The sequence below is a fragment of the Pogona vitticeps genome, chromosome 1 (assembly GCF_051106095.1).
Source record: "Pogona vitticeps strain Pit_001003342236 chromosome 1, PviZW2.1, whole genome shotgun sequence".
Taxonomy (NCBI): domain Eukaryota; kingdom Metazoa; phylum Chordata; class Lepidosauria; order Squamata; family Agamidae; genus Pogona; species Pogona vitticeps.
In genome coordinates this window covers 29,534,081-29,562,047 of record NC_135783.1, presented here as the reverse complement: position 1 = coordinate 29,562,047, position 27,967 = coordinate 29,534,081, and the positions used below count along the sequence as shown (strand labels likewise).

The window sequence follows — 27,967 nt, the reverse complement described above, 5'->3', positions numbered from 1 at the left end:
CTGCCCATAGAGGTTGGAAAAAAAAAAGAAGCAACACGCTTAGTTACCTAGACGTGGGACTTCCGACTTCGCGTTCTGAAAACGAAGTGGACGAGACGCCGAAGCCCCGCTCGATTCCTGGGCTTTCGCCCTTTAAGAGGAAGACGTTAGAGTTCGAGCCAAGCAGCGCTGGCTGAGGAGTAAGTAATTAACCGCTACGGAGAGAAATCCGTCCCAGATTTTCGCAGGTATCGCAATTTTGGCAGTCAAAGTTTGAGTGAGTCTATAGTACCCATATACCTCCCATAAACTACAAGTCCCGTGAGGCATCGCAGACGCTAGGGTGAGGACTACGGGAGCGAGGCGGAGGAGTTGTAATCATCCTCCAGTCCTCGGCTGGAGAGCGAGCGAGCGAGGTGAGCTTTTGTGGAGGGGAACCAGGGGGTCCTGCGCCCATGAGCGGCGGACCTGCCAGGAGCCCCGGCTGAGACCCAAGGCCGGTGTCCCGCCGGGAGGTAATACAGGCGAAGGCATTGGCTTTAGGATGGGGTGGGCAGCTGTGGCCCTCCAGATGTTGCCGGCCCAAAGAGCCAGCAATAGTGAGCCTTGGGGAGGGGGTGTGCGTGCGTTGCCCACCTCTGGCCTGTCATGGGCGGGAATGGCAGGACCACGTCCTCCGGCCGTTACAGGCGGGTGCCAGAGGAATTTTATTTATTCATTCATTTTAAAAAAGTATCCCGCCTTTCTTCTTAAAAAGAACCCAAGGCGGAACTCTTAACTGTAGCCTTCGCCCATCGCACCGGTAGGAGAACTTGGAAAGTTACTTTCTGTTGGCGATTGTCTTGTCTAAACAACCCTTCCTCGTTACTCTAAAAGAGAGCCTGGAAGAGCCGGTACAGTATTGTTTTGCTGTTTGGCTTCTTTTAGTTTCGGTTTCTTCAAGGAAAAAAAACACGCCTTCGGTTGGTAAGAGAATAGGAAAAACTTGAGGGAGAAATGTCAAGATGAGTTGGAAGCCGCTTACTCATTACAGCAAGAGTTGAAGGACAGCTCCTCATGTTCCTTGCCATTGGTTGTGTTGCTTAGCCATGGGAGTGACAGTCCAACACAACCAACAGCCAAAATTGGTCCGGCTTGCATTAAAAATTATTGAAAAGTTACACTGGTTATGCTGCTTTTGAAAGGACACATTGTCTTACTGTCGTTACAAAAGAAAGCAATTTGTTTGAGCTCACTGCGTTGTTTGTAATTCCTTGTTTCTAACCTCTGCTAAGCAGTACGAGTGCTTCTGAATTCAGTGACGTTTACTTTCCTGGAAAGTCTGGATAGCTCAGTAGTTTAGGTATCTGGCTGTGGAGCTAGATGTTTGTGGAGTTTAGTTCCCCACTGTGCCACCTGAGAGTAAAGCCGGCTGGTGGAACCTTGGACAAACTACACAATCCCAGAGCAGGCCCAGGAGGAGGAGATTGTAAACCACCTCTGAATGCTACAAATCTTAAAAGCCACGGAATGGGTTTGTAGTGAATCAGAATTGACTTGACAGCTTGTTGTTATTATTCTTATTAGTGTTTTATAACTGTGCACAGTTTTGTACTGCTGTCTGATTCATCCTCCAGGAACTCTGGAGGATGAGTCCATTAACAGCCAGCGGGTATAGCAATTAAATGCAGGAGGCCTATATTTGTAGCCTTTCCGATATTTGAGGACTGCAGCTTCCTTAATCCCTCACCGCTGCTCTCCTGGTTAGGACTGAAGGACCACAGTCCTCTGTACCTAGTTAAATGGGGTCGCCATGCTCATCAGAGCTGGACAAAGGGAGGACCTCCAGATGTTGATGGACTATATAAGCCCCATCAACTCTGGTCAACATTACCAAAGGTGAGGAATATTGGAAGTTGCAAGCCAGCAGCATCTGGAGACCTTCATTTTGCCCTCCCTGATATAGATATCATTTCTCAAAGTGCTCAGCTGCTGGGAAATAAGCTGATGGGGACATCTCCACTTCTCAGACTCAACTCCTTGATGATCAGAAGGATTTGTGTTTGTTTGCTTTTTGAAAAATAAAATTTCCCAAAAGTAAAAGTTGAGTAATAATAAGGTTTCCCCTTCATGGAGTGCTGCCTTGTCGTGGCGAAGGGGCTTGAGTAACTCAGAGAAGCTATGGGCTATGCCGTGCAGGGATACCCCAGACGGACAGGACATAGTGAAGAGTTCCGACTAAACGCAATCCATCTGGAGTAGGAACTGGCAATGCCACTCCAGTATCTTTGCCAAGAATGCCCCATGATCAGAAACAAAAGGCTAAAGGATATGACGCTGGAAGATGGGCCCCTCAGGTTGGAAGGCGTCCAACATGCTACTGAGGAAGAGCAGAGGACAAGTACAAGTAGCTCCAGAGCTAATGAAGTGGTTGGGCCAAAGCCGAAAGGATGCTCAGCTGTGTACGTGCCTGGAAGTGAAAGGAAAGTCCAATGCTGCAAAGAAAAATACTGCATAGGAACCTGGAATGTAAGATCTATGAACGTTGGGAAGCTGGATGTGGTCAAACAGGAGATGGCAAGAATAAACATCGACATCCTGGGCACCAGTGAACTAAAATGGACAGGAATGGGCGAATTCAGCTCAGATGATTATCATATCTACTATTGTGGGCAAGAATCCTGTAGAAGGAATGGAGTAGCCTTCATAGTCAACAAAAGAGTGGGAAAAGCTGTAATGGGATACAATCTCAAAAATGATAGAATGATGTCAATACGAATCCAAGGCAGACCATTCAACATCACAATAATCCAAGTTTATGCACCAACTACCATTGCTGAGGAGACTGAAATTGAACAATTTTATGAAAATTTACAACACCTTCTAGAACTGACACCAAAGAAATATGTTCTTCTCATTCTAGGGGACTGGAATGCTAAAGTAGGGAGCCAAGAGATAAAAGGTATAACAGGGAAGTTTGGCCTTGGAGTTCAGAACGAAGCAGGGCAAAGGCTAATAGAGTTTTGTCAAGAGAACAAGCTCACAAACACTCTTTTCCAACAACACAAGAGGCGACTCTATACATGGAAATCACCAGATGGGCAATATCGAAATCAGATTGATTATGTTCTCTGCATCCAAAGATGGAGAAGCTCTATACAGTCAGCAAAAACAAGACCTGGAGCTGATTGTGGCTCTGATCATCAGCTTCTCATAGCAAAATTCAAGCTTAAACTGAAGAGAGTAGGAAAAACCACTAGGCTCCTCAGGTATAATGTAAACCAAATCCCTTATGAATACACAGTGGAAGTAAAGAACAGATTTAAGGAACTCGATTTGGTGGACAGAGTGCCTGAAGAACTTTGGATAGAGGCTCGTAACATTGTAAAGGAGGCAGCAACAAAAACCATCCCAAAGAAAAGGAAATGCAAGAAAGCAAAGTGGCTGTCCAACAAGGCTTTACAAATAGCAGAGAAGAGAAGGGAAACAAAATCCAAGGGAGATAGGGAAAGTTACAGAAAATTGAATGCAGACTTCCAAAGAATAGCAAGGAGAGACAAGAGGGCCTTCTTAAATGAACAATGCAAAGAAATAGAGGAAAATAACAGAAAAGGAAAAACCAGAGATCTGTTCAGGAAAACTGGAGATATTAGAGGAACATTTCGTGCAAAGATGAACATGATAAAAGACAAAAATGGGAGGGACCTAACAGAAGCAGAAGACATCAAGAAGAGGTGGCAAGAATACACAGAGAAATTATATCAGAAAGAGTTGGACATCCTGGACAACCCAGACAATGTCGTTGCTGACCTTGAGCCAGACATCCTGGAGAGTGAAGTCAAGTGGGCCTTAGAAAGCCTGGCTAACAATAAGGCCAGTGGAGGTGATGACATTCCATTTGAACTATTTAAAATCTTAAAAGATGATGCTGTTAAGGTGCTACATTCAATATGCCAGCAAGTTTGGAAAACGCAACAGTGGCCAGAGGATTGGAAAAGATCAGTCTACATCCCAATCCCCAAGAAAGGCAGTGCCGAAGAATGCTCCAACTACCGTACAATTGCACTCATTTCACACGCTAACAAGGTTATGCTCAAAATCCTACAAGGAAGGCTTCAGCAGTATGTGGACCGAGAACTCCCAGAAGTACAAGCTAGATTCCGAAGGGGCAGAGGAACTCGAGACCAAATTGCTAACATGCGCTGGATTATGGAGAAAGCCAGAGAGTTCCAGAAAAACATCTACTTCTGCTTCATTGACTATGCAAAAGCCTTTGACTGTGTGGACCACAGCAAACTATAGCAAGTCCTTAAAGAAATGGGAGTGCCTGACCACCTTGTCTATCTCCTGAGAAACCTATATGTAGGACAGGAAGCAACAGTTAGAACAGGATATGGAACAACTGACTGGTTCAAAATTGGGAAAGGAGTACGACAAGGCTGTATATTGTCCCCCGGCTTATTTAACTTATATGCAGAAGACATCATGCGGAAGGCTGTACTGGAGGAATCCCAAGCCGGAATTAAGATTGCCGGAAGAAATATCAACAATCTCAGATATGCAGATGATACCACTCTGCTGGCAGAAAGTGAGGAGGAATTAAAGAACCTTGTAATGAGGGTGAAAGAGGAGAGTGCAAAAAATGGCCTGAAACTGAACATCAAAAAAACTAAGATAATGGCCACTGGTCCCATCATCTCCTGGCAAATAGAAGGGGAAGATATGGAGGCAGTGACAGATTTTACTTTCTTGGGCTCCATGGTCACTGCAGATGGAGACAGCAGCCCCGAAATTAAAAGACGGCTGCTTCTGGGGATGAAAGCAATGACAAACCTTGACAGCATCTTAAAAAGCAGAGACATCACCTTGCCAACAAAAGTCCGAATAGTCAAAGCTATGGTTTTCCCTGTTGTGATGTATGGATGTGAGAGCTGGACCATAAAGAAAGCAGACCACCAAAGAATTGATGCCTTTGAATTGTGGTGCTGGAGGAGGCTCTTGAGAGTCCCCTGGACTGCAAGGAGAACAAACCTATCCATTTTGAAGGAAATCAACCCTGAGTGCTCACTAGAAGGACAGATCCTGAAGCTGAGGCTCCAGTACTTTGGCCATCTGATGAGAAGAAAAGACTCCTTGGAAAAGACCTTGATGCTAGGAAAGTGTGACGGCAAGAGGAGAAGGGGACGACCGAGGATGAGATGGCTGGACAGTGTCTGCGAAGCAACCAACATGAAATTGACAGACCTCCAGGAGGCAGTGGAAGATAGGAGGGCCTGGCGTGCTCTGGTCCATGGGGTCACGAAGAGTCGGACACGACTAAACGACTAAACAACAACAAAGGTTTAATAGGATCAACTACAAAGAAATCAGCAAGTTTTCAATTGTGTTAAAGTTTATCACCAGACTGAATGATAAACTAACAAATGAAGATTGCTGGAAAGTTCACTGGTTTAGGTATCTGGCTGCAGAAGTAGAGGCTGGGAATTTGATTCCCCACTGTGCATCTCTGACAGGGGTTGAACTCAATGATCCATAGGGTCTCTTCTAGTTGTGCAGTTCTGTTGTTGTTGTTAAAAGGGCATGAGTGGAGAAGCATTTTTCTGAACAATGTGAGAAACCTTTAGTCTTGGCAATGTAGTCCACATTATGTTAAAGAAGCCACCAGAAGAGAACATACTCATTGGATCTCATAATGGCTGGAAGCCTGTTGGTTAGCATTGTAAGCTGCAACTAGAGTAGGCCCTATTTGAATCAATAGAGCTTATGAAGGAGTTGGCTCACCAAATTCCTGCTGATTCAGTTGGCCTTATTTAGTATGATTTACGTCATTGTTTAGTCATTTAGTCATATCCGACTCTTCATGACCCCATGGACCAGAGCACGCCAGGCCCTCCTATCTTCCACTGCCTCCCGGAGTTGTGTCAAATTCATGTTGGTTGCTTCAGTGACATTGTCCAACCATCTCATCCTCTGTCGTCCCCTTCTCCTCTTGCCTTCACACTTTCCCAACATCAAGGTCTTTTCCAAGGAGTCTTCTCTTCTCATGAGATGGCCAAAGTATTGGAGCCTCAGCTTCAGGATCTGTCCTTCCAGTGAGCACTCAGGGTTGATTTCCTTTAGAATTGATAGGTTTGTTCTCTTTGCAGTCCAGGGGACTCTCAAGAGTCTCCTCCAGCACCACAATTCAAAGGCATCAATTCTTCGGCAGTCAGTTTTCTTTATGGTCCAGCTCTACACTTCCATACATGATTTACAGTACTATGCTGGATCATCACCATCTTACTTGAAAATCCCCCTCCCCTTTTCTCACAGTGGCCAACTAGATGCCTGTTGGAAGCCCACAAGCAAAATATGAAGGTTACAGACTCCATACAAGTGATCCCAAAAACTCTGGGCCACCCAGAGTCGCCTGGTCTGGAGGGGATCTGGTGGGTCAAGCGGATGACGTTGGGGTCAGACAGTCCGACAAGTAACGTGGTCCCAAACCACGGAGCACTTTATACATTAGAGTTAAAACCTTGAACCTGATACAGGACACAATGGGTAACTAGTGCAGGCAAACCAGAACTGGAGTGATATCCTCAAATTTTCTCAGACCAGTCACCAGTGTCTCCACTGCATTTCTGGACCCGCTGTAATTTCTGGGTCAGGTTCAAGGGGAGTCCCACAAGCAGAGCATTGAAATAGTTGCTCCAGGTGTGTATCTAGAGTGGCTCTTCACCATTAGTTCCTGAGTCACAGAAGCCCAACAGAACATCTTCCTGCAGTTTACAGGGCTGCAGAGTTCTTGTTTTCTTTAACATGAACCGTACACATAAAACAAAAGTAAAGCTAGAACAATCTATGGGTTCTTTCACTGGCTTGTCATGTCCTGATGTGTTCAGAAGGTGTTTTGTTCAGCTGCTCCCATTTGCAGTAGAAATGATCAGTCAGCTAAGTGATTTTAGCTTGTGAAATCTGGAAGAATCTAGTGTGGCCTTGTGTTCTAACCCAGGAGCCCTCTTCCCCCCTTCAAAATATGGGCACCAAACAATGAAAGGCAACAGGATCAGTTTTTGCCTCCCTTTTTAACCTATACATGTTCAGGGGATGGTGCATATGTTATACATGCATGTTACCCAAATACCTTGATTACATGGAACTCCAGATACGTCGACTTGTACAACTGTATAGTTGTACTGTACAGCGGTATCCAAACTTTCTGAAAACATGGTAGTCCCTAAGTTGAACAGGTAAATATTATATCTTCCCACTCTTCCCATGTTAGGATAAGTATGTTTTGAAGGTGTAAATGAGAATATTGTAGTCTCTCTTTGTATTAATAAGCTACTGGTTTGGACCCTTGCCCATCTTGGCTAATTGGAAGATCTGCCAGGGGGGTTCACACCTGGGTCGAGGAGGCAGTGAACGCCTCTTTGAGAGAGGCTACCTACCACCTTGAATGAGGCGGTAATTTGGCCACTCCTAAAAAAGCCTAACCTGGACCCAAGGCTGGTGGTTAACTACCGACCAGATGCAAACCTCCCTTATTTGGGCAAAGTGTTGGAGCGGGCAGTGGCCGGGCAACTCCAGGCGCTGCTGGATGAAACGGATTTTCTGGATCCATTTCAATCGGGTTTCAGGCTGGGTTTTGGTACGGAGACTGCCTTGGTCACCATTTACGATGAGCTTTGCTGGGAGAGAGACAGGGGGAGTGTGACCCTGTTGATACTCCTGGACCTCTCAGCGGCTTTTGACACCATTGACCATGGTGTCTTTCTGGATAGGCTGGCTGGGTTGGGAGTTGGGGGCACTGCTTTATGGTGGTTCCGCTCCTTCCTGGCTGACTGTGTCCAGAGGGTGGTGCTGGGCGACAGTTGCTCTGCCCCATGGGGTTTATGTCATGGAGTTCCTCAGGGCTCGATACTGTCCCCCATGCTGTTTAGCATCTACATGGAACCACTGGGAGAGGTCATCAGCAGGTTTGGGCTGAGGAGTCAGCAAAATGCTGATGACACTCAGCTGTACCTCTTGTTTTCCACCAATCCAGGTGAGGCGGTTTCTGTGCTGAACTCATATCTGGACCTGATAATGTACTGGATGAGGGTTAATACATTGAAACTCAATCCAGACAAGACGGAAGTGCTATTAGAGAGTGCTTCGCTGGACAGGCTGGGGAGCCATTTCCCTCCGCTAATGGAGTTGCACTCCCCCCCAAGGGAGAGGGTCCACAGCCTGGACCCCAGTCTAACTCTGGAAGCCCAGGTGGACTTGGTGGCCAGGGGCGCCTTCCTTCAGCTGCGGAAATTATACCAGCCCTACCTGGACAAGCGGAGTCTCATGACTGTTACACATGCACTGGTAACATCTCACATAGATTATTACAACGCGGTCTACATGGGGCTGCCTTTGAAAATGGTCTGGCGACTGCAAGTGGTCCAGAATCGAACTGCGCAGCTGGTGAGCGGTGGGGCCACTAGGGGACATATCAAGCTAATTCTGTTTAAATTACATTTTAAATTACATTGGCTACTAGTTAAATTGTTGTAAGCCGCACAGAGACCTTTGGGTAGTGTGGGCGGCATACAAGTTTAATTAATTAATTTATAAAGGGTCCATTTACTTCCTATGTGCACAACAGAAGCTTCTGCTACTTTAACCTGAACATCACATAGGAACATTGTGCTTCATCTGTTCCAAACAGGATATTGGCCCCATTTATTAGTATGCTTCCTGCTTCAATTGTTAGTTATCTTTCCAACCCTTTGAGAAACAACTATTTTTAAGAAAATTCTTCTCAGACTATCTTTAGAAATTATTTAAAAAAACACAAAAACCCATGATTAAGAGGTGTTTGCAGAATGTTACCTGCAGTTTGCTGGCAAGTATTACATCAAGACCAGGCTAGATGAGATTTTACATGGCTGTCATGGAAATAAAACTGATGTGCATGTTTATGTTTGTAGAAAGCCATGAGGATGCACAGCCTGAGATGGGGAAGGGGACACCTATGTGATAGTCCTGGTGCAAACAGAATGTCTCCCCTACAGTTTTAAATGACAGCCAACAGATGTCTGACACCTTAAAGACCAACAGGTTTTATCTGGCACATATTTTTTAAAAAATCAAAAACAGAAATAGTAGTAGTAGTAGTAGGCATCCTTCAGTCTCAAGAGACTATGGTAGCATGCTCTGAATAGAGGACTTGGAACAGCGCCTAGTGTGGCTGAGAAGGCCAATTTATAATCTCTTCCACACTGAAGACAAATGCAACCTGTACCCTGTCCAGCTCCCTGATTTTGCTGGTTTCGGGACTGCCTCTGTGCCTCGGCCTGCTGGACAAGGGTCTCTTCAAATTGGGAGAGGTCATGATGCACCGCCTGCCTCCAGGCTGAAGGCTCCGATCTCAGGGTTTCCCATCTGTTGAGATGGTAATAGAGGGAGGTGAGTCCACGCCCTGGCCCATGACTTGTGCTTTCTTAAGGCTGATTGTTAATCCAAAATCTTGGCAGGTCTTACTAAAACGATTCATAAGTTGGAGCTCTTCAGCAGAATGGGCAACAATGGCTGCATCATCTGCGAAGAGGAAGTCCCACATGCAATTCAGCTGGACTTTGGTCTTCGCTGTCAATCTAGAGAAATTAAAGAGCTTTCCATCTGATCTAGTCCGGAGATAGACACCATTTGTTGCATTTCCAGTATGATGGCAAAAAAGATCCCAAACAGAGTCAGTGTGAGGACAGAGCTCTGTTTTACTCCGCTTCAGATGTCAAAGGGATCTGATGTTGAGCCATCAAAAACTACAGTGCCTTTCATTCCCTCATGAAAGGACCTGATGATGTTAAGGAGTCGAGGTGGACATCCAATCTTTGGAAGTATTTTAAAAATACCTGCTAACCAAATCAAAGGCCTTTGGACGATCTATGAAGGCCTCAAAGAGTGGCTGTTTTTGTTCCCTGCATTTCTCCTGCAACTGTCTGAGGGAAAATACCATGTCAATAGTGGATCTATTAGCTCGAAATCCACACTGCGCTTCTGGATAGACTGTGTTTTCAAGCATGTGGAGCCTCTTCAGCACGACACGGGCAAGCAGCTTCCCTACAATGCTGAGAAGAGAGATGCCACAGTAATTACTGCAATCATCCCTGTCACCTTTGTTCTTATACAATGTGACGATGTTTGCATCCTTCATGTCCTGTGGTACTGCACCTTCCCTCCAGCAAAGACTTCATACAGTTCGGTGGTGATGATCTCCTTACAGCATTTCAGCACTTTAACAGGGATGTAATCCCTTGCCAGAGGGAATCCAAGGCCGCTTTTATTTCTGCTAAAGTTGATTTACTGTCTCAACTCTTCCAAAACAGGCAGGCACTCAATGTTATTTAATGCCTCTTCAGTTACTACATTCCCTCTAGAATATAGCTCAGAATAGTGCTGCACCCAGCGTTTCATCTGCTGTGCTTGGTCCTGGATGATCACACCTGTAGCAGACTTCAAAGGAGCAGATTTCTTCTGTATTGGACCTAAAGCCTGCTTGATGCCGTCATACATTCCCTTGATGTTACCTGTGTCTGCTGCTATCTGTATCTGAGAACAGAGTTGAAGCCAATAATCATTAGAACATCTCCTGGCAGTCTGTTGGACTTTGCTACAAGTAACTCAAAGAACCTTCAAGTTGTACTCACTAGGACACACTTTGTATGCTGCTAGAGATCTTTTCTTCGATGGCTGGGATCAACTCCTCCGAATTGGCTTCAAACCGTAGGCCGCCTTTTTGGTCTTCTTGCCAAATGTGTACAAGGCGGTGTTATACACAGTGTTTTGAAATGTTCCCATCGTTCATGTGCATTAGCATCAGCCGAGCCTGGGAGGGTTTCCTCAAGCGCTTGGGCAAATTCCTCCACTTTTCTTTGATCACGCGTCTTGCTGATGTCAATACCTGGTCTTCCTTCCTTTTTCATGTGATACAATCTCTTTGTTTGCAGTTTTACTCTACTACACACCAGGGAGTGATCAGTATACAATCAGCACTCTGGTAACTGCATGTGATCGTAATACTAGGAAGGCTAGAACGTCTATTGAGGATCAAATTGAGCTGATGCCAATGCTTGGATCTTGGATGTCTCCAGGAAACTGTGTGTTGAAGCTTTGTATTAAAGAACGTGTTGCTGACACAAAGACTATAATAACAGCAAAACTCCAGCAAGCGTTGTCCATTTTCGTTCATCTTCCCAGTGCCAAAACAACCTAGACAAGTGGGCCAAGAATTGTGATCAGCGCCAATTCTAGCGTTAAAGTGTCCGAGATTGAACAACTCTCTCCAGGTTTTTTTTTTTTTATAGTAGCTGCCAAATCGTCATCGAATTTATCTTTGACTTCTATTGTAGACGACAGTGTTGGTGCATATGCACTAATGAGGGTAACTGGTCCCGCTTATAAGTGGAACTGCAGAGACAGGGATCTTTCACTGCCCACAGTAGGTGGAACAATGGATCTCAGCAGAGTACTTCTGACCGCAAAGCGGACACCATATTCCCTGGTCTCATTCAACGGTTTTCCCTGCCAGAAGAATGAGAATTTTTTTTTCTTTGACAGATCCCGAGTCTGGCAATTTCGCCTCTTGCAGGGCAACAATGTCCATCTGCAGCCTACTCAGCTCCATGTCAGTGACAGTTGTCTTGTGCGTGTCATCTATTTCCTGCAGGTTGTCAGAAAAGCCAGCTGTCATTGTCTGAACATTCCAGGTGCCCAGCTTTAGGGCAGAGGTTTTCTTATGATTATTGCATGGTGCAGGGTTATCTATCTGCTTGTCGGCTTTCATCCCAAACCCCACACACCCCGTGAGGTTAACAGACCGTGGTGAAGCAGCACCTTACTGGCTGGGGGCTGCCCAGCTTAAGATGAGCAGTAGCTACCTAGTGAGGTGCAGTGACCTCTCCCACTGTCAGAAGTATTGTGGCAGTTTTAAGACTAGCAGGTTTATTTCAGTGTGCATTTTCATGGATTATAGTGTACAGCCTCAGACGTATAGTGTAACAATACTGAGGCCGGAGATTTACATACACAGTGTCCAGCATCGTCAGAAGCAGCTACAGTTCCAAGGATTTGGTTGCAGTTCATGAAAGTTTAGGTTAAATAAAAGTTGTTCTTCTTTAAAATGCCAGGAGACTCTTAGGTGACTTTATAGCAACAGGCTACTTACATAGCTATTGTCTGTATAACATTTTTGTTGGGCTTTTAACTAACAAAAGCACACTGAATATACATTGATTGTGTTCTTGCAATTAACTTCACGTGTAATTTGACTCTGAAATGAGCTTAGATGCAAAATGTGTGTAGTGTGTAAATCAGTGAGAAATATTTGCCTTCTAGGTTTCCCCCACCTCTAAGTTTCCTGGCAACATCACTCTGTTGCAAATGAAAATACCACTTGTGCAATTTTCTAAGACAAATCCTCCTTGCAAATAGAGTGACAGAGTAGGACTCTGGAGAACAGGATTTGAATCCCCATTTAGCCACATAAGCTTACTGGGGGAGTGGAACTAGTAAAACCACTCCTTAAATATCTCACTTACCTTTAAAAGCTATATTACAGTCAATATAACTTGGTTCCAACATGAGAGCACAGAACACACATATGGTATCAGCTGGTGGAGCTTGTTCGCAATCTGGACCTTCTCTCTTATTGAATAATGTATTTAACCCATTGCAGATGCAGTCAGCTAAAGTTAGAGGTACATGTTTAGATGTCTTACTGCATCAAACAGAAACAAAGCTTTTTTCCTGTTGTTTTATTTTTAGATATCCCATGCTGTCCCGCCATGTACAGAGGCTGGGCAGAGATCAAATTTTTCGCTGGAATCTCACCCAAAGACTTCTTTGGAATAGACATGCTTTTCAATGTATGAAGAAAACTGAGTACTGTTCTTGGATTTTTTACCCTCACTTGAACCCTCTGGATTGTCCAGTGAATTGGAGTGGGTGTCCAAAGTTACTGCTTCCCCTGTTCTGGAACTGGCAGCTACCCAGCCTTGTGCAAAATTGTTCAATTCACCTCTGTTCTGCTAAAATGAAATCTGAGGACGATGAGCCATCTTTAAAACGGACACGACATAGTAGTGATCAGGACATTTGTTGCAGTCCTAAAGATACACCATGTACCTCTCCTTCAGATGAAACACCACCATCTCCTTCTCAGGATAAAGAAAAAAATACTCAAAAACCAAAAGGTACTTTATCATTTGTTCTTAATGTTAAGCTGTGTGTATATGTGCACCAGTGTTAGATAATGGATGGAGTGATTGACTTAGGAGACCTGGGTTCAAATCCCTGCTCAGCCATAGAAACTACAAAATGGAAATACTAAAGCTACTGTAACATATATCTTGGAAGCCCTAATTGGGGCTGTGTAAGGCAGACATGACTTGACATGACATAACAAGGACATGTTATTCAAAGAAGAAAGTGAGTGTGATTGATGCTGTTGTATCAACCAGGCCACGAGATAAGATGACTTACGACATCCTTTCAAACTCTAATCAGGGTTTGGAAGAAGTTACTTTTTTGGACTAAAGCTAGCATGACCACTGCATGGGAAATTCTGGAAGTCCAAAAAAATAACTTTTCCCACCTTTGATTCTGTGAAAATCTGTTTAGACTCAGACTGGGAAGATTTTGCATCATTGGCCATGAAACTTTCTGGATGATGATGGAGAGAACGAACATCTCTGAGCCTAAAATATATAATTCTCTCCTTAATTGTGAAAATAAAAGGAAATAACTTAGAAACAGCAACATGTGGTAAGGTGAAGAATAGCAGACTTTATCTTTGAGCCTTATTCTGAAAAGATGCGTCTGGTAACTATGATTATTACATTTGGTAATAAGAAACCTCAACTGATATTTAAACCATTGGTATGGGTTTCCAGCATGTGTATATATTTTATTTAGGTTTCTTAAGTCATTAGCAAATGTAATTATGCTGTCATCTTCTTCACAACTACCAGGCCCAAGAAGATACAAGCAGCAACTGGTTATCTAACAGCACTTTGCTGCTGCACTTTATATCAGTGCACTTGCATGATTAAAACTTAGCAATAAGTTTCTGAGCGAAGTTTCCAGATTGGCTTGTCATAAGATAAAAGAATAAGATAGTTCAAATAATAATGGAAGTTGGCATCTGCAAGAGATTTCTGAGAAGATGTAGGTACAGTACCATCATTAGGGTGGCTGTTTCTTTAGTCAATGAACACTCATCTGACACCTGAAGGAACAGTAACTGGAGAACAATCCCTGATGCAGTTCTTGAGACTAAATATTCAATTTTGCAGGTTGTCAGTAAAATAAATAAGTCCTTTAAGTAGAACTGAAACTGTCAGATGAAAAAGACTAAGGCATACTAACCCACATGTTTCGGCTTTTGTGTTTCATCAGGTTTAATCAAAAGGCACTGGGAATACTTTTGTCAGCAGAGCAAAAAAATGAAGGTCCTTGAAGAGGAGAAGCAGATCTTTCAGGATAGTAAGGACTCACAGGAAAAGTTTGATTTTACTGTGATGTCATACAATATCCTTTCCCAGGACTTGTTAGAAGACAACTCTCATCTGTACAAACACTGCCAACACCATATACTTGCTTGGAAGTATCGCTTTCCCAACATTCTTGCAGACATCAAACGGTTTGATGCAGATGTAAGTCAAAAGCTACTGGCTAGCTATCAGTAGAAAAGCAATAAGATACAGAACAACACAAAGTCAAAGTGCATCTAGGGCAGTACTTCCTAACCTTGGGGCCCCAAATGTTCTTGGACTACAATTCCGAGAAATCCTGGTCAGCATAGTTAGTGGTGAGGGCTTCTTAGAATTTTAGTCCAAGAACAAGTGGGGATTGGGAACTTCTGATCTAGGATAATCTCACATATTACATTTGTGTGTATTGAATATATACCTCTCTCTGTTTCTTCAAATCCTCAAAATCAACTTTTCTACCTAGTGTTCAGCTTTTAATTGTAAAATGTAGTCGCTGTTTACTTTTCAGTAAATATGCATAGAATTTTACTGTTAAGCATCCTATAGAGAATGCTAAGTTGGCATTTTATGCTGTTTTACTGAAAATCAGTGAAACTTGGAAATGCTTCAGTTGGCAAGTTCTGCCACATCTATGTAATTAGTGAATACAGTGGTGCCCCGCATTACGACGACCATGCACTATAGCGATCGCAAAACAATGGTTCCTATGGGGTTTTTTCGCTTTACATCAATTAGGTCCTTGCTTCACAAACCGTTTGTTCGCAAAATGATGTTTCCAGCTCCGCAGAATGGCTTCCCTCCCTTCGCAAAATGGGTGTTTTCCGGACAGAAGCTTCACAACACAGGGATTTTAAACAGCTGATCGGCAGTTCTCTATGGGCGATCTTCGCTGGATGACAAGGTATTTCCCCATTGGAACGCATTAACCGGTTTTCAATGCATTCCAATGGGGATTTTTTTTTCCACATGATGATGATTTCGCTGTACAGCGATTTTGACAGAATGGATTATCGTCGTCATGTGGGGCACCACTGTATGTAATTTTGGCATCAAAAGTATACACACAAAAAATTGTAGGGTCACAGATCAGTTTTAAAGTATTAGCAAAATGATGTTTGGCAATACTATGGATACTGTGGTTGTTCATCGGCTCTTTCTCCCCCTACCTCACCCCTACAGATACTTTGTTTGCAAGAGGTGCAAGAAGACCAGTATGGAATAGAGATCAAGCCAAGTTTGGAAGCCTTAGGTATAACACATCCATTATAAGTTTTTGTTTGCATCACTTACTGTGAATAAAGGCAGAAGGCCAAACCAGACAGCCATGTGTTTGACAAATGTACTGTGTATATTGGCTCATTCGGGTATAAAACAAGCCAAGGTTCTTTTTATGTCAGAAAGAATGTGTAGAGTACTCTTGTCATGCTTACTTCCTTGTGCCCCAAAGTGAGGCGGGTTGGGGGGGGGGAATGCAGCAGCCGTAGGTAAGGACCTCTCCCACCTACTACTCTGTTTCTGTTGGTGTTACAAATAGACACTTCCTCTGCTCCGTGGTAGTGTCCCTCTAAAACTGCAGATGGAAGGCAGTTAAATCTAGCTGTAGCTTTCCAGGTTGTTAGCTCTTTGGTGGAATGCGAAATTTAGACCAAAGTTCATAGGTGAGCAGATTTTGTGGAATACTGAAAATCAGTATCCTTGATCTGCTTTTCTAGGGTACACTTGAACTGTCTTGAGTTCATGAGTGTGTAGGAAATCCATGGAGAGACCTAAGAGATGCAGTTTAGTGGGAAAGATTTTTAGCCAGGAACTAGTGTAGATGTCTGTCTTTCTGGAGAAAATGTAAATATCCTGCTGAAGTGTCAGCGTGTAACACTTTGATCCAGTATCTAAAGGTACGCAGCCAGGCAGTACATTCCATTGAAGAGATATCAGCCTCAAGTCGTAAACCTGCTGCGGAGACACATCTTGGCATTCCAAAGATATACCTTAAAAGTTGCAATGACACTCTCAATGTTTCAATGAAAGCCTAGGATCCAGATTGGATTTCCATATAATAGTTGAGACAAGATCTTGGCCTTGAATACCAGAATGGCAGCAGATGTAAATTGCCCCCCAACTTGGTAAAGAAGAAACAGGAAATGGCCTTGATAGTATTCTGAGCTGCCTGTATAGCAAACTGTCTATGGGGTGCCCAGGAGAAGTTATGGGGACACCAGATGCCCAAGTATTTAAACTGTTTAACTTGATCAATGTGGTGACCATTGATTATCCACTTTTTTAGTGCTACTTGCCTGTTAAAGACCGTGATTTTTTTATTGATATTTAAGGTCAGCTGATTGTTCTTGCAGTAGTCCATGAATAGTTGCATTAAACATTTGAGGCCAATTTCCAATAATGACAGCAGGATAGCGTCATCTGCATACAAAAGTAGGGGGCATTTGGTCTCTGCCAAACTCAGAGGATGAAAATCTGGTGCAAAGCAACTCTGAATCATGACATTTAAATAAAGATTAGATAACGTGGGAGCCACTGTACAGCCTTGACGGTCCTCTCTGGAGGCAGAGACGGGTTTTGTTAGGTTTCTTTCTATCCCACATCTTACACAGAGAGTGGTACATTGGTAGAGGCTTTTGATAAGATAGAGTAGTCTCTTATCAATGGAAGTATGAGACAGCTTTATCCATAAATTGTCTCTTGGTACAGAATCAAAGGCAGATTTTAGATCTAGAAATGCGATAATCCATTGCCATGAGAGATCATGTATTTCTCAGATAGATGGTTGAAGAGAATGCAATGATCTGTTGTGGATCTGCCTATCATCAGAGAAGAAAAATGCTGTTCCCAGATATCTGCTGGGATATTACAACACAGTAAGTTTGAAGAGGGACCTAGGGCATCGGTCGCAAGAGCCCAGAAGAGTTTGAAATTTCTATTTAGTGCGGATTCTATCAGTGCATTCCGTCTCTCCTGGGCTGCTTGGCCAAGTTTCTTTGTTCTGCACAGAGAACACGAAAGGACATTCTTGCCTGTGCTTTATAATATTTAATGTTTTACAGCTGAATCTACTTAATTTTAAATTGTTTTAAATCATTCTTGAAATTTTAAATGTATTTTATTGGGTCAGTGACCGCAAAATAAATACTGTACTACTACCCGAAAATAAGCTCTAACCTGAAAATAAGCCCAAGTAGGATTTTTCAGGATACTCGTAATTTAAGCCCTACACCAAAAATAAGCCCCTAGTTAAGTGAAACCCCACCCTCCACCATTGTGCAGCAACCAGAACATGACAAGACTGTATTTGAATAAATGTAGATTGTTGTACATTAAAAAAAAACATTGCCTGAAAATAAGCCCTAACACTTTTTTTGGACCAAAATTAATATAAGACCCTGTCTTATTTTGGGGGGAAACAGGGTACTACTAATGCTGTTGCTTCCTCTGCTCCATAAGGCATATAAACCAGCAACTGTCTGTTAGGCAGAGGATCATTCATTTTACTTAGAATATGAAGAAGAAAGTTGCCAAAATGAGCTGAAACTCAGAAGGAAGAGGGGCATCATTATGGTAGCAAAGAAAACCAGAGCCCTGAAGGTACAATAGGGATGTGTACATTGTCAGAGCTCGGGTCATCAGACGGAACAAATAACCCCCAAGTATTTTGGTTCTATATTGCTCAATTCTTTTGATAGCTGAACTGTATATGTGTTATGGTACCTGAGCTGGCCAAAACAAAAGTTCTGAGGACATTACTGGAGAAGAGGTGGGTCTTCTCAATGAGCATCTGCAAAGAAATGGGTTCAGTAAGGAGTCCCGTGGTGCAGTGGTAAACAGCAGTACTGCGGCCGAAACTGCTCACAACCCGGGTTCAATCCCACGTAGCCAGCTTGAGGTTCATACAGCTTTCCATCCTTCTGAGGTCAGTATTTTCTGTGGTTTGATGAGCTCTGCTCCAGAGAATCAGGGCAGTCTTACAGAACTAAAATCCCTTACTTAACTTGTTTATTTGCTTTGTTCCTCCAGGCTATCATTGTGAGTACAAGATGAGGACTGGCAGAAAACCAGATGGCTGTGCTACCTGCTTCAAGACGTCCAAGTTTAATCTTCTCTCCTCAAACCCTGTGGAATTCTTCCGTCGCAACATCCCACTCTTGGACAGAGATAATGTGGGCCTGGTCTTGCTTCTCCAGCCTCGATTTTCCTGCAAGGCTACCACAGCCATCTGTGTGGCCAATACGCACCTGCTGTATAATCCAAGGCGGGGGGACATAAAACTCACACAGCTGGCTATGCTGCTGGCAGAAGTTACCAATGTGTCTGTTCGGAAAGATGGGCGTTTCTGTCCCTTGGTCATATGTGGTGACTTCAATTCTGTTCCCCACTCTCCGCTGTACAATTTCTTAAGGGAAGGAAAGCTCAATTACGAAGGACTAGCAATTGGGAAAGTAGGTACCCATTTGTAAAACTGGTGGGGTTTTTTGAAAAAAAATATTGGTAGACAACATGAAAGTGACGAATTTGCAATTATGCTCATGCAGAGATATTCTGCATGGCCCAAAACCTTTGGTGTGTATGGCAGTGCCTTTCAAAACTGCATTCTGGTGAAATTGTGGAGTGCTAAATATTTCCTAATGTGATGATTGGTAAGGACAGGCCAGCATCCCCATAAAATAGTTCCAATTATTAATCTTCTGCAGGGTGCTGTTATAAGGGAGGGTACATTCTGAGGCCCACTTGCAGTAACTATGAATTGAGGGTGTAGCCAATGGACCTTCCTAAACTGAAGCACTCTAGAACATGCCTCAGTCCACTGTGATGTGTGAAGCTTCCATATCAAATATTCAGGAGTTTCAAAGCAAATGAGATGATGCTAGAAAACCGTTCTCTGGAAGCGAAAAAGTATGAAAACCCTTGATGTAGTGGACAGAGTGTTGGAGCTCAAACACAACCCTTTGTGCTCTGTCTGGAAGAATGAATAGAATAGTATACAGAGAAATAATTAGATTTATGAGGTAGACCAATGCCAGAAAATTAGCTGTAGCAAAGAGAGACAGAGAGAGCAAAAACTGGTGGCACCCTTACAGTTTATCTGATTTTTATTGTGACAAGAGGAGAAGGGAGTCACACTCTCCGTTCTTTGTGTATGAACACACGTGAGGGGCTACACAGTCTGCTCAACCCCCAGCGTGCCCATCTATGTGTTTATCCACAGTGCAAAGGGACTCTACATGCAGACAGTTGTATGTACATGGACCTTCTCCATGCGAGGGGAGCTATCAGGTTTTCCTGTAGTGGAAAAAGAAATTCTGAACAGATGGTACTTATTCTGAGGCTTCTGTTTTCTGTAGTGTGAGAAGGACATTCTGAACAGACAGATCATCCCTCCTTGCTTCCAACAGTCAGGAACTTTAATCAATCAGATGATGCCAGAGTTCAGTCAAGAGGAGGGGGAAGAAGCCTACATTATTCAGATTTTATAGGCAGCTTCCAGAAAAATAAAAAGAGAAAGGGAACATTTCCAGAAAGAAAAGGATCCAGGAGTCTCCCTGACATGACTTACACCTTCCAGCAAAGATAGGCTGGATGTCCTTCTTTCACTACAGAAAAAGAATATATCATGGTATGTACCAATCTTCCTTTTTTTTCTGTAGTGGAGCAGGACATCCTGAACAGATGGACTTATTAAAGCCTCAAGTCATTAAAATGTCTAGCTATATCTGATAGGATCACAACCTAAGCTGCTACATGTTGCAGCAATCATGGTGGAAAGGTGAGATGACACAAGCTGAAGATGGCCTGAGAACTAAGTCTCTGCAGAGTGAAGGCATAAACTGAAAACTGCAAACCGGCAAAACCGATTCAGTCTGGATTGTCTTCCTCCTCTTTGGGGAGCTCTGGCATGATCTGGTTAACCAGTTCCTACCTATCAAAGCAAATAGGAAGGACAACCTGTCCAGGCTGCTGCTCTCTCACGATAACAAACAGATATCTCAGGGTAATTATCAGTGTTACTTTCCACCCTGGTGTGGAGCAGCTCTACACAAAAACACAAACAGCAGGACGGATGGACACACAGCCCTTTCATGTGGCAGCGTCTAGCCATTGTGTATCGGTCAGGCAAGGGCTACCCTGTAACCTCCATCACATGTTCTTTCACTATTCAGGGGAATTGGATGGAACTGCTCACCACTGTGGGCTTTTGAAATGGCAGTCTGTTTCTTTAGTAGCCCAGAATAAACAGGGAATGTGGTTAGAAGAATTATATTGTCAAGAGAGTTAGCATTAACATGAAGCCTAAAGATGGCATAACACTGTGCTCACTATAGTCATGGTCCTGAATGATATTAGAGTGAACTCAATACTGAACCCATTACAGAAATGTGTGTACGTATTCTTTTTGCTTAAGGTATCTGGCCAGGAACAGTCTCCAAGGGGCAACAGAACCCTTACTATTCCTATTTGGCCTCAAAGCCTTGGCATTTCTCAGGACTGTATGTATGAGGAACAACAGAAGCAACTGGAAAAAGAAAGAGGTAAATTATTGTACTGAAACTTGGATTGGCTTCCTGAAAATGTGACTTGGTTTCAGACATGTTGACAATGAAACATGAGAGGCTGACAACTAAAAACATAAATTAACTAAGAATGCATCAGCACTTGAAAGATTTTTAGGTTTTTGCAGAAGTATTGAAAGTGAGTTCAAGTCGCATCAACGGAGAATAAAGATCATAGTTTTTATGGCCAAGCAACTGCCAATCAGTTCATGTGCAGGTTTTGGTAGACAAGGAACAGCCATAGTACAGCGGGGGTTCTCCTGTGCAAGAGAGGATTTGTACATATGTGGTACACATCCTGGTTCTCCTTTGCAAGTAGAACAGGGGAGAGAATCCTCTGGCACTGGGGCCAAATCCTGGTGCTCCAATGTTGCCCTTTAGGTTTCTCTAGATGATTCAGCCATTCCTGATGACTGTTATTCTGTAGTTTCCCTGATTTCACATGAGGTTTTTTTTTTATCCCCATATTAAATCATCGAATTGCTTCTGCTAAAGTTTAATTAACAGCTTTAGCAGAGGCTAAAGAGAGGCTGATGACTAAACATAGCTTTACAGTTATGGTTTTGATCCTAATTTAATTTCTTCTGAGTTTGAATTTGATCTTTGAGCTGAAAAAGGTCCCCCATCCTTGGGGAAGATGTTTCCAGGCTATTATCTCTCATAATCAGGGCTGTATCACATCTGGATCCAGCAAAAACAAACAATGTCTGCCTGGACCCTGAACAGTGGCTGTGAGCTAAGAGTGGATGATGTTGGGACAGATGAACAAAGAGTTTGATGTAGTTTAAGGCAGATTCTTCTATTCCTGTCTTTTGAGTAAACTGTTCTGGGTCTCCCTTATTCCAGAGAAAGAGGAAATTAAAGAAGAAGGTTTGAAAAATTCAGAGGAGATCTTAATAGTAGAAAAAAGGTAAATTCTTACAATTATGTGTTTTTGTTAACTTGCTATACTAAGGAAGCAGAACTCTTAACTGTACCTAAAAATTGTGGCAGTTTTATTTTTTCTAATGTAATGTGATACATGTATTCTAAGCTGAATTGTAGTTCAGTTTTAACATGCTCAGGCTGTTGTACTCCCCTCTCCTCCTTCATTTATTTATTTATTTTATTTTATTTATATCCCGCCTATCTAGTCAGCTCAGGACCACTCTAGGACCATTTTAGCCAGTAAGGAGTTCCATATTTGCTACTATTTCTAATGAATTGCAGGTTCTATCCCATGGAAGGACAACTGTGGCTTTCTAGACATTTTGGTCAATTGTCCCAGCCAATAATCACTGGATCGCTGGAATTTTAGGCCACTACTGCTGTACTACGGTCTATCCAAACAAGTCTTTGAATGGGAGTTCTAAGTTGACTTACTCAGATAGGCCGTTATTGAAACTAACCACTGTTAATCCAGGTTCAGTTGTAATGACATACTTAGAGCCACCCTAGAAGAAGAGAAGGCAGGGGTGAGCACACAAGCCTTCCACATTATACAAAACTGTGGCTTAACATTAGATATGTTATAATCACTCTGAGTGAACATTTGAAACAGTATAGATTTGTAAATATGATCTCATCTGTCATCTTGTATGAGTTATGCCATTCTTTCTCAACCACTGTGTCCCTTTTTAGGTTGCCCACAGATTTACACCACAGTTTTCGATTATCTTCAGTTTATTCACATTATTTGCCTGAGAGTGGAGTTCCAGAAATAACAACTTGCCACTCAAGAAGTGCGGTGACTGTGGATTACATCTTCTATTCTGCAACAGAGGACAGTGAGAACAAGGAACCAGGTGATGAAATGAATAGCAAATATTTGACTGAATTTGGCTTATTCTTTCTCAGCCTGCAGGAGGGTTACCAGTAATCCAGCAAATTAGATATCCTTGAAAGTAGATGTGTGTGATGTCTATGACCACGTGTAGCTTCCACATTTTTAATTACTGCAGAATAGAGAAGGATGGGAATTGATTTGGATGCTCGCTCTTCCTTGATTTTCAGTGCTGACTGAGAAAACAAGTGATGCCCCAGTATTAGCTTTCATGCTGACTTCCTGAATCTTACCAGTAGGTTATTACCACTCATTTGGTAACCAGAATCACTAATTAATGAGCTGCTGTTGCCATGTGGCTCTTGCATTATCAGTTGCAGAGCTGGCACCTCATTCATTAGCTGCAGTTTGCTGCTGTGACTTATGGGATTTCATTTATGCACGTGAAAATTGCCAGTAAGATTCTGACAAATGATTTGCAAATCACTGACATGTACCCCTACCAGAAATACCAAAGTTTCAAGGAAGGCATATTTAGTTGGAGGATGGTGGACATATTTAGAATAAAAATAATTATTTATTAATATGGGGTGACATATTTAGAATAACATTTTTTCTTATTTTGTTTCTTTGAAAACAAAAAAATAATGTATTGTATTCTCGAAGGCTTTCACGGCCAGGATCCGATGGTTGTTGTGGGTTTTCCGGGCCGTTTGGCTGTGTTCTTAAGGTTTTTCTTCCTAACATTTCGCCAGTCTCTGTGGCCGGCATCTTCAGAGGACAGGAATCAGAACTCTGTCTGTGTGTGGGCAGCCCCTTCAGCCCAGTTATAGCAAATTTCTACATGGAACATTTTGAAAAACAGGCCCTGGCTTCAGCACCCCTTGAACCCACAGTCTGGCTCCAATATGTGGATGACACCTTCACAATTTGGAACCATGGTGAAGAAAAACTGGAAGAATTTCTAAACCATCTCAACAGCATCCACCCAAATATACAATTCACCATGGAAAAAGAAATAGAGGGCCAACCCCCTTTCTTAGATGTCATGGTCATACGCAAAACTGACCTATTGGGACACAAGGTCTACAGAAAACCCACACACAGTGACCGGTACCTACACAAAACTTCAACCACCGCCCATAGCAAAAAAAAGAAAGACAATCAAAACACTGGTAGACTGTGCAAATCAAAACTGTGAAGCTCACTTTCTCAGCACTGAACTCAACCATCTGAATTGGGCCTTACAGGCAAATGGCTACTCCAAAAATGAAATCAAAAGAGCCATCAAACCAAGAAATCAACACCAAACTGAAGAGGAAAAACAGCCACCCACAAATAAAATATTTCTGCCATACATCAAAGGGGTCACGGACTGCATGGGGAAACTTTTGAAAAAACACAACCTACAAACAGTATTCAGACCCATCACAAAAATACAACAAATGTTACGGTCAGCAAAGGACAAAAGAGACCCCCTCACCACTGCAGGAGTATACTGGATACCTTGCAGTTGTGGACAGGTTTATACTGAAACCACAAAACACAGCATTCACACCAGAATCAAAGAAGAGAGGGACACTGCAGACTAAAACAACCAGAAAAATTGGCAGTAGCTGAACATTGCCCTAAAACAAGTTAGACATGAAATTCTGTTTCAAAATACTGAACTACTGGACAACACCAGCAATCATTATGTTAGACTGCACAAGGAAGCCATTGAAATAGGCAAATACCAGCAGAGATTCAACAAAAAAGAACAAGGTTTAAAACTCAACAAAGCCTGACTCCCAGCACTGAAAAATACAGCCTGCAAAAGGTCAATGAACTCTACCCAGCCACAAGGACCGGGGATCACTACACTCAAAAGACCGGCTAACAACACCCATCAATCACAGTGACAGATCATCTCTCCCACTTAGCACAACAATACACCCACAACAAAAACATGCTGATCACCATAATCACCCAATCTCCTGAAAAGGAGAAAAGCTGATCTCACAGCTATAAATACTCAACTATCCAACAAACTGCAACAGAGCACAGAGAGAGAGTTCTGACTCATGTCCTCTGAAGATGCTGGCCACAGAGACTGGTGAAACGTTAGGAAGAAAAACCTTAAGAACACTGCCAAACAGCCTGGAAAACCCACAACAACAATAATGTATTTCTTGAGATTTTTATATTTCTTGAAAGAGGACAAGGATTTTAAAGGTTTTAAGAAATCAGTAACTGTTTTCAGGCAGCACCCAGGAAACGCCATGTTTGTTTCATGATCTTTCTTAAGCTCTGCTCCTTGCACTCTTCTGTTCTAGTGTTGCCAACTCATTAAAATTAAATTAACCTGGCTTGCTTATATGTATGTGCCATAAGCTTGAACCTTTTCAGTGTATGGAGAGAACCCATGTAAAATTTTGTAATCTAAGCTGCTATTGCAACCAGTGAAATAGGGATCCAAAGAGGTAAGGAGAGGCAGTTTCCAGTTCTTTTGTGTTTTATTTTGATGCAGTTTTAAGTGTTAGACTTGAATGCACCATTGTTATTTTAACTTTCAATGATTTGTTCCAGATAAAGGGTGACATGGTTGAACTCTAATGATGATGACAGTGCTACCTTTCTGTCTAGTACTAGTAGTTCCTTCAGTAAGTCACCAGATGGCATCAGAATGTTATAATACGCCTTCAAACAGATTTTCTTTAAGGATATAGGAGTAATTAGACTACATTAAGGAAAACTTAAGATTAAACTACACCAGGAAAATTGGTGATAAATAGGTGAAAAGTATAAGAAGCAAGGAGAGCACAACTTTTACCCATGCTGTTGTGATGAAACTCTCTCAGTGGCCAAAGACCAGCCATGTTCCTCCAACACGAGAGAAAGCTGTCTCTTTCTCTCATGCTTTCTCTCTCATATTAAGGAAGCTTACAATAACTGAGCTATAAATTAGGAAAGCCCAGTCTTCATCTCATTTTTTCTTTGAACTCACACATAAGCCTGAGCAACCCGGAGAATCTGATAGCCCAATCTCTCCACCCTCTTCTGCAGTGTGAAGGGATAACAACACTGACGTCCTGCAATGCTCCATATGTTCTGTGACTGTGATTTTCATTATCCCTAGCTATTAACCATGTTTGCTGTGACAGATGGATACTGGGATTTCACTGGCATGGGAAGGATCTGTTCTGCCTTACATTGCAGCAAGGAGTATTACAGCTAGAGTGTGTAAATGAACCTTTTGTGTACACTGAAAAGTACAATATACAGTAAGCTTGTTATGTTGGGTCAAAGTTTCTTCCACTAGAGAGAGGTGCCTGACCATCAAACCTGCCTATGAGTGCACTGCAATAAATCCAGATCCTCACACCTTCACCATTCTGCTGTAGTTGCACTAGCTTATACAGAGCAAAAGCTGGATCTACAATTACAGTACTTGCATATTGTCTCCAAGCACTTCTGAAAGCCACTTTTTTCTCTTACAGGAACCAAGCCTGTTTTTGATGGAGGCCTCAGTCTTCTTGGCAGATTATCGCTGGTGACTGAGCAAGATCTGTGGGCAGTCAATGGGCTTCCCAATGAAACCAGCTCTTCTGACCATCTCCCTCTCCTGGCTAAGTTTAGGCTGGAAGAATAACACCCTGATCATTAAAATGGGTCATGTCTGCCCTCCCCTCCCCGGGCTCCTTTCACTTCTACAACAGGAAAGGACTGGCAAAGGCATGCCTCCTTGGAGGATTTTAAAAACTATTTTGTAAATTATTAGCAGCACTTGGATGAAGAAGTGAACTAGTTTTACATTGGGATTTTTTTTTAATAATGAAAAGTATTTGTGCTGTATTTTTTTACGAAGTTTATTTGCTTTTTACAAAGATGCCATAAAGTGTTTTTAAACATATAAACAGTGATCCAATTTGTATTCATTCTTTAGTCTGATAGACTTTCTTTCAATCGTTATTGTGGGTTTTCTGGGCTGTTTGGCTGTGTTCTTAAGGTTTTTCTTCCTAACATTTCGCCAGTCTCTGTGTTGAAGCTCTGCTGGTGTTTGTGGATTTCAGTGGCTTCCCTGTGCAGTCTAACATAATGATTGCTGGTGTTGTCCAGTATTTCAGTATTTAGAATTTCATGTCCAGCTTGTTTTAGGGCATGTCCAGCTACTGCCGATCCTTTCTTTCATTCCTTTGTGGAAATTTTTTTATTTTTTTTTTTTTTCAGTACTGTATTGGGTCCAAATGGCTATTTGGACATTCTTTTGAAAGAGATGAGTGTCAGTATATTTTACTTCCTTTTTTCCCAGTAGCTCAATGAGATGGACAACAGAATCTGGCCTTTCATTTTCAGCCCTCTGTTTGGATTTGAACATGAATTTCTGATACCCCAATCTAGTACTGCTTTCCCCATGTTCCCCAAATATCTGATTATCTTGCCACCAGACAGCCCTGTATTTAAGCACTAGCACGATTGCCATGGATGGCCAGAGATTTAATGTTATCAAAATCATGGAATTTTGTGTAGGCAAAACAAAGAGAGAAATGAACATTTCTTTCTTTTATTCATTGCATTTATATCCTGCCTTTCTTCTAGTGAGCTCAAGGTGGCATAAATGGCTCTCTTCCTCCCCAGGAAGGGTCAGAACTGGGAAACAGAGCAACCAGACCACAATCAGTCTTACAATATGAGACACATAATATTTGCAAGACACCTACGACTATGTTGCTTACCCTTTGTAATGAACAGACATGCTTCTATTCTGTTTGATAGGCAGAATTTTACAAGGCCGGCTTCCAGTTTCACATTTTGCACTTGCAGGTTTGAAATGACCCTGTGAGCATCTCTACAGAGGAGGGCCATTGTTTAATGGCAGGCAGCTATATATACGGAAGACCCCAGGATCAGTCCTTGGCATCCTCATTAAAATTCACATCTGAAACTGCATTATAATGGATGATACCATTGATCTATTTCACTCTGGCGGCAGTAGCTTTCCAGGGAGGTTTCTGAAAACTTTTAGATCACGGGTGGGTCATTTGCAGCCTTTTAGATGTTAATAGGTTGTAACTCCCATAATTCTACACCACAACTTTTCTGTCTAGAGCTGATGGAAATTGTAACCCATCATCTATAGCAGTGGTTTCCAACCTTGGAGACTGCAGGTATTGGACGACAATTCCCAGAAAACCTGACCAGCACAA

The 27,967-nt window shown here is 42.6% G+C and overlaps 1 protein-coding gene across 3 annotated transcripts; it reads left to right on the top strand.

The window, feature by feature from the left end:
• The first annotated feature begins 42 nt into the window (after positions 1–42).
• Positions 43–26,677, top strand: ANGEL2 (angel homolog 2). Of its 3 annotated transcripts, none has more exons than XM_072990122.2 (9): positions 43–179; positions 12,739–13,166; positions 14,371–14,627; positions 15,645–15,714; positions 18,489–18,910; positions 20,872–20,998; positions 21,866–21,929; positions 22,640–22,803; positions 26,261–26,677. In XM_072990122.2, the coding sequence occupies exons 2-9, from the start codon at positions 12,746–12,748 to the stop codon at positions 26,410–26,412; spliced, it is 1,677 nt and encodes a 558-aa protein (XP_072846223.2). In that variant the 5' UTR covers positions 43–179; positions 12,739–12,745; the 3' UTR covers positions 26,413–26,677. The 3 variants fall into 3 exon arrangements, with proteins under 3 accessions (XP_072846223.2, XP_078239072.1, XP_078239073.1); XM_078382946.1 differs by lacking the exon at positions 43–179 and adding an exon at positions 297–395; XM_078382947.1 differs by lacking the exon at positions 43–179 and adding an exon at positions 8,378–8,397.
• Positions 26,678–27,967: the final 1,290 nt, after the last annotated feature.

Excerpts from the sequence above, each read along its gene's own strand:
- ANGEL2 (XM_072990122.2), top strand. The coding sequence starts at position 12,746 with ATGCTGTCCCGCCATGTACAGAGGCTGGGCAGAGATCAAATTTTTCGC. Across the intron at positions 13,167-14,370 it reads AAATACTCAAAAACCAAAAG|GTTTAATCAAAAGGCACTGG; the intron begins GTACTTTATCAT and ends GTGTTTCATCAG. Across the intron at positions 15,715-18,488 it reads GCCAAGTTTGGAAGCCTTAG|GCTATCATTGTGAGTACAAG; the intron begins GTATAACACATC and ends TTGTTCCTCCAG.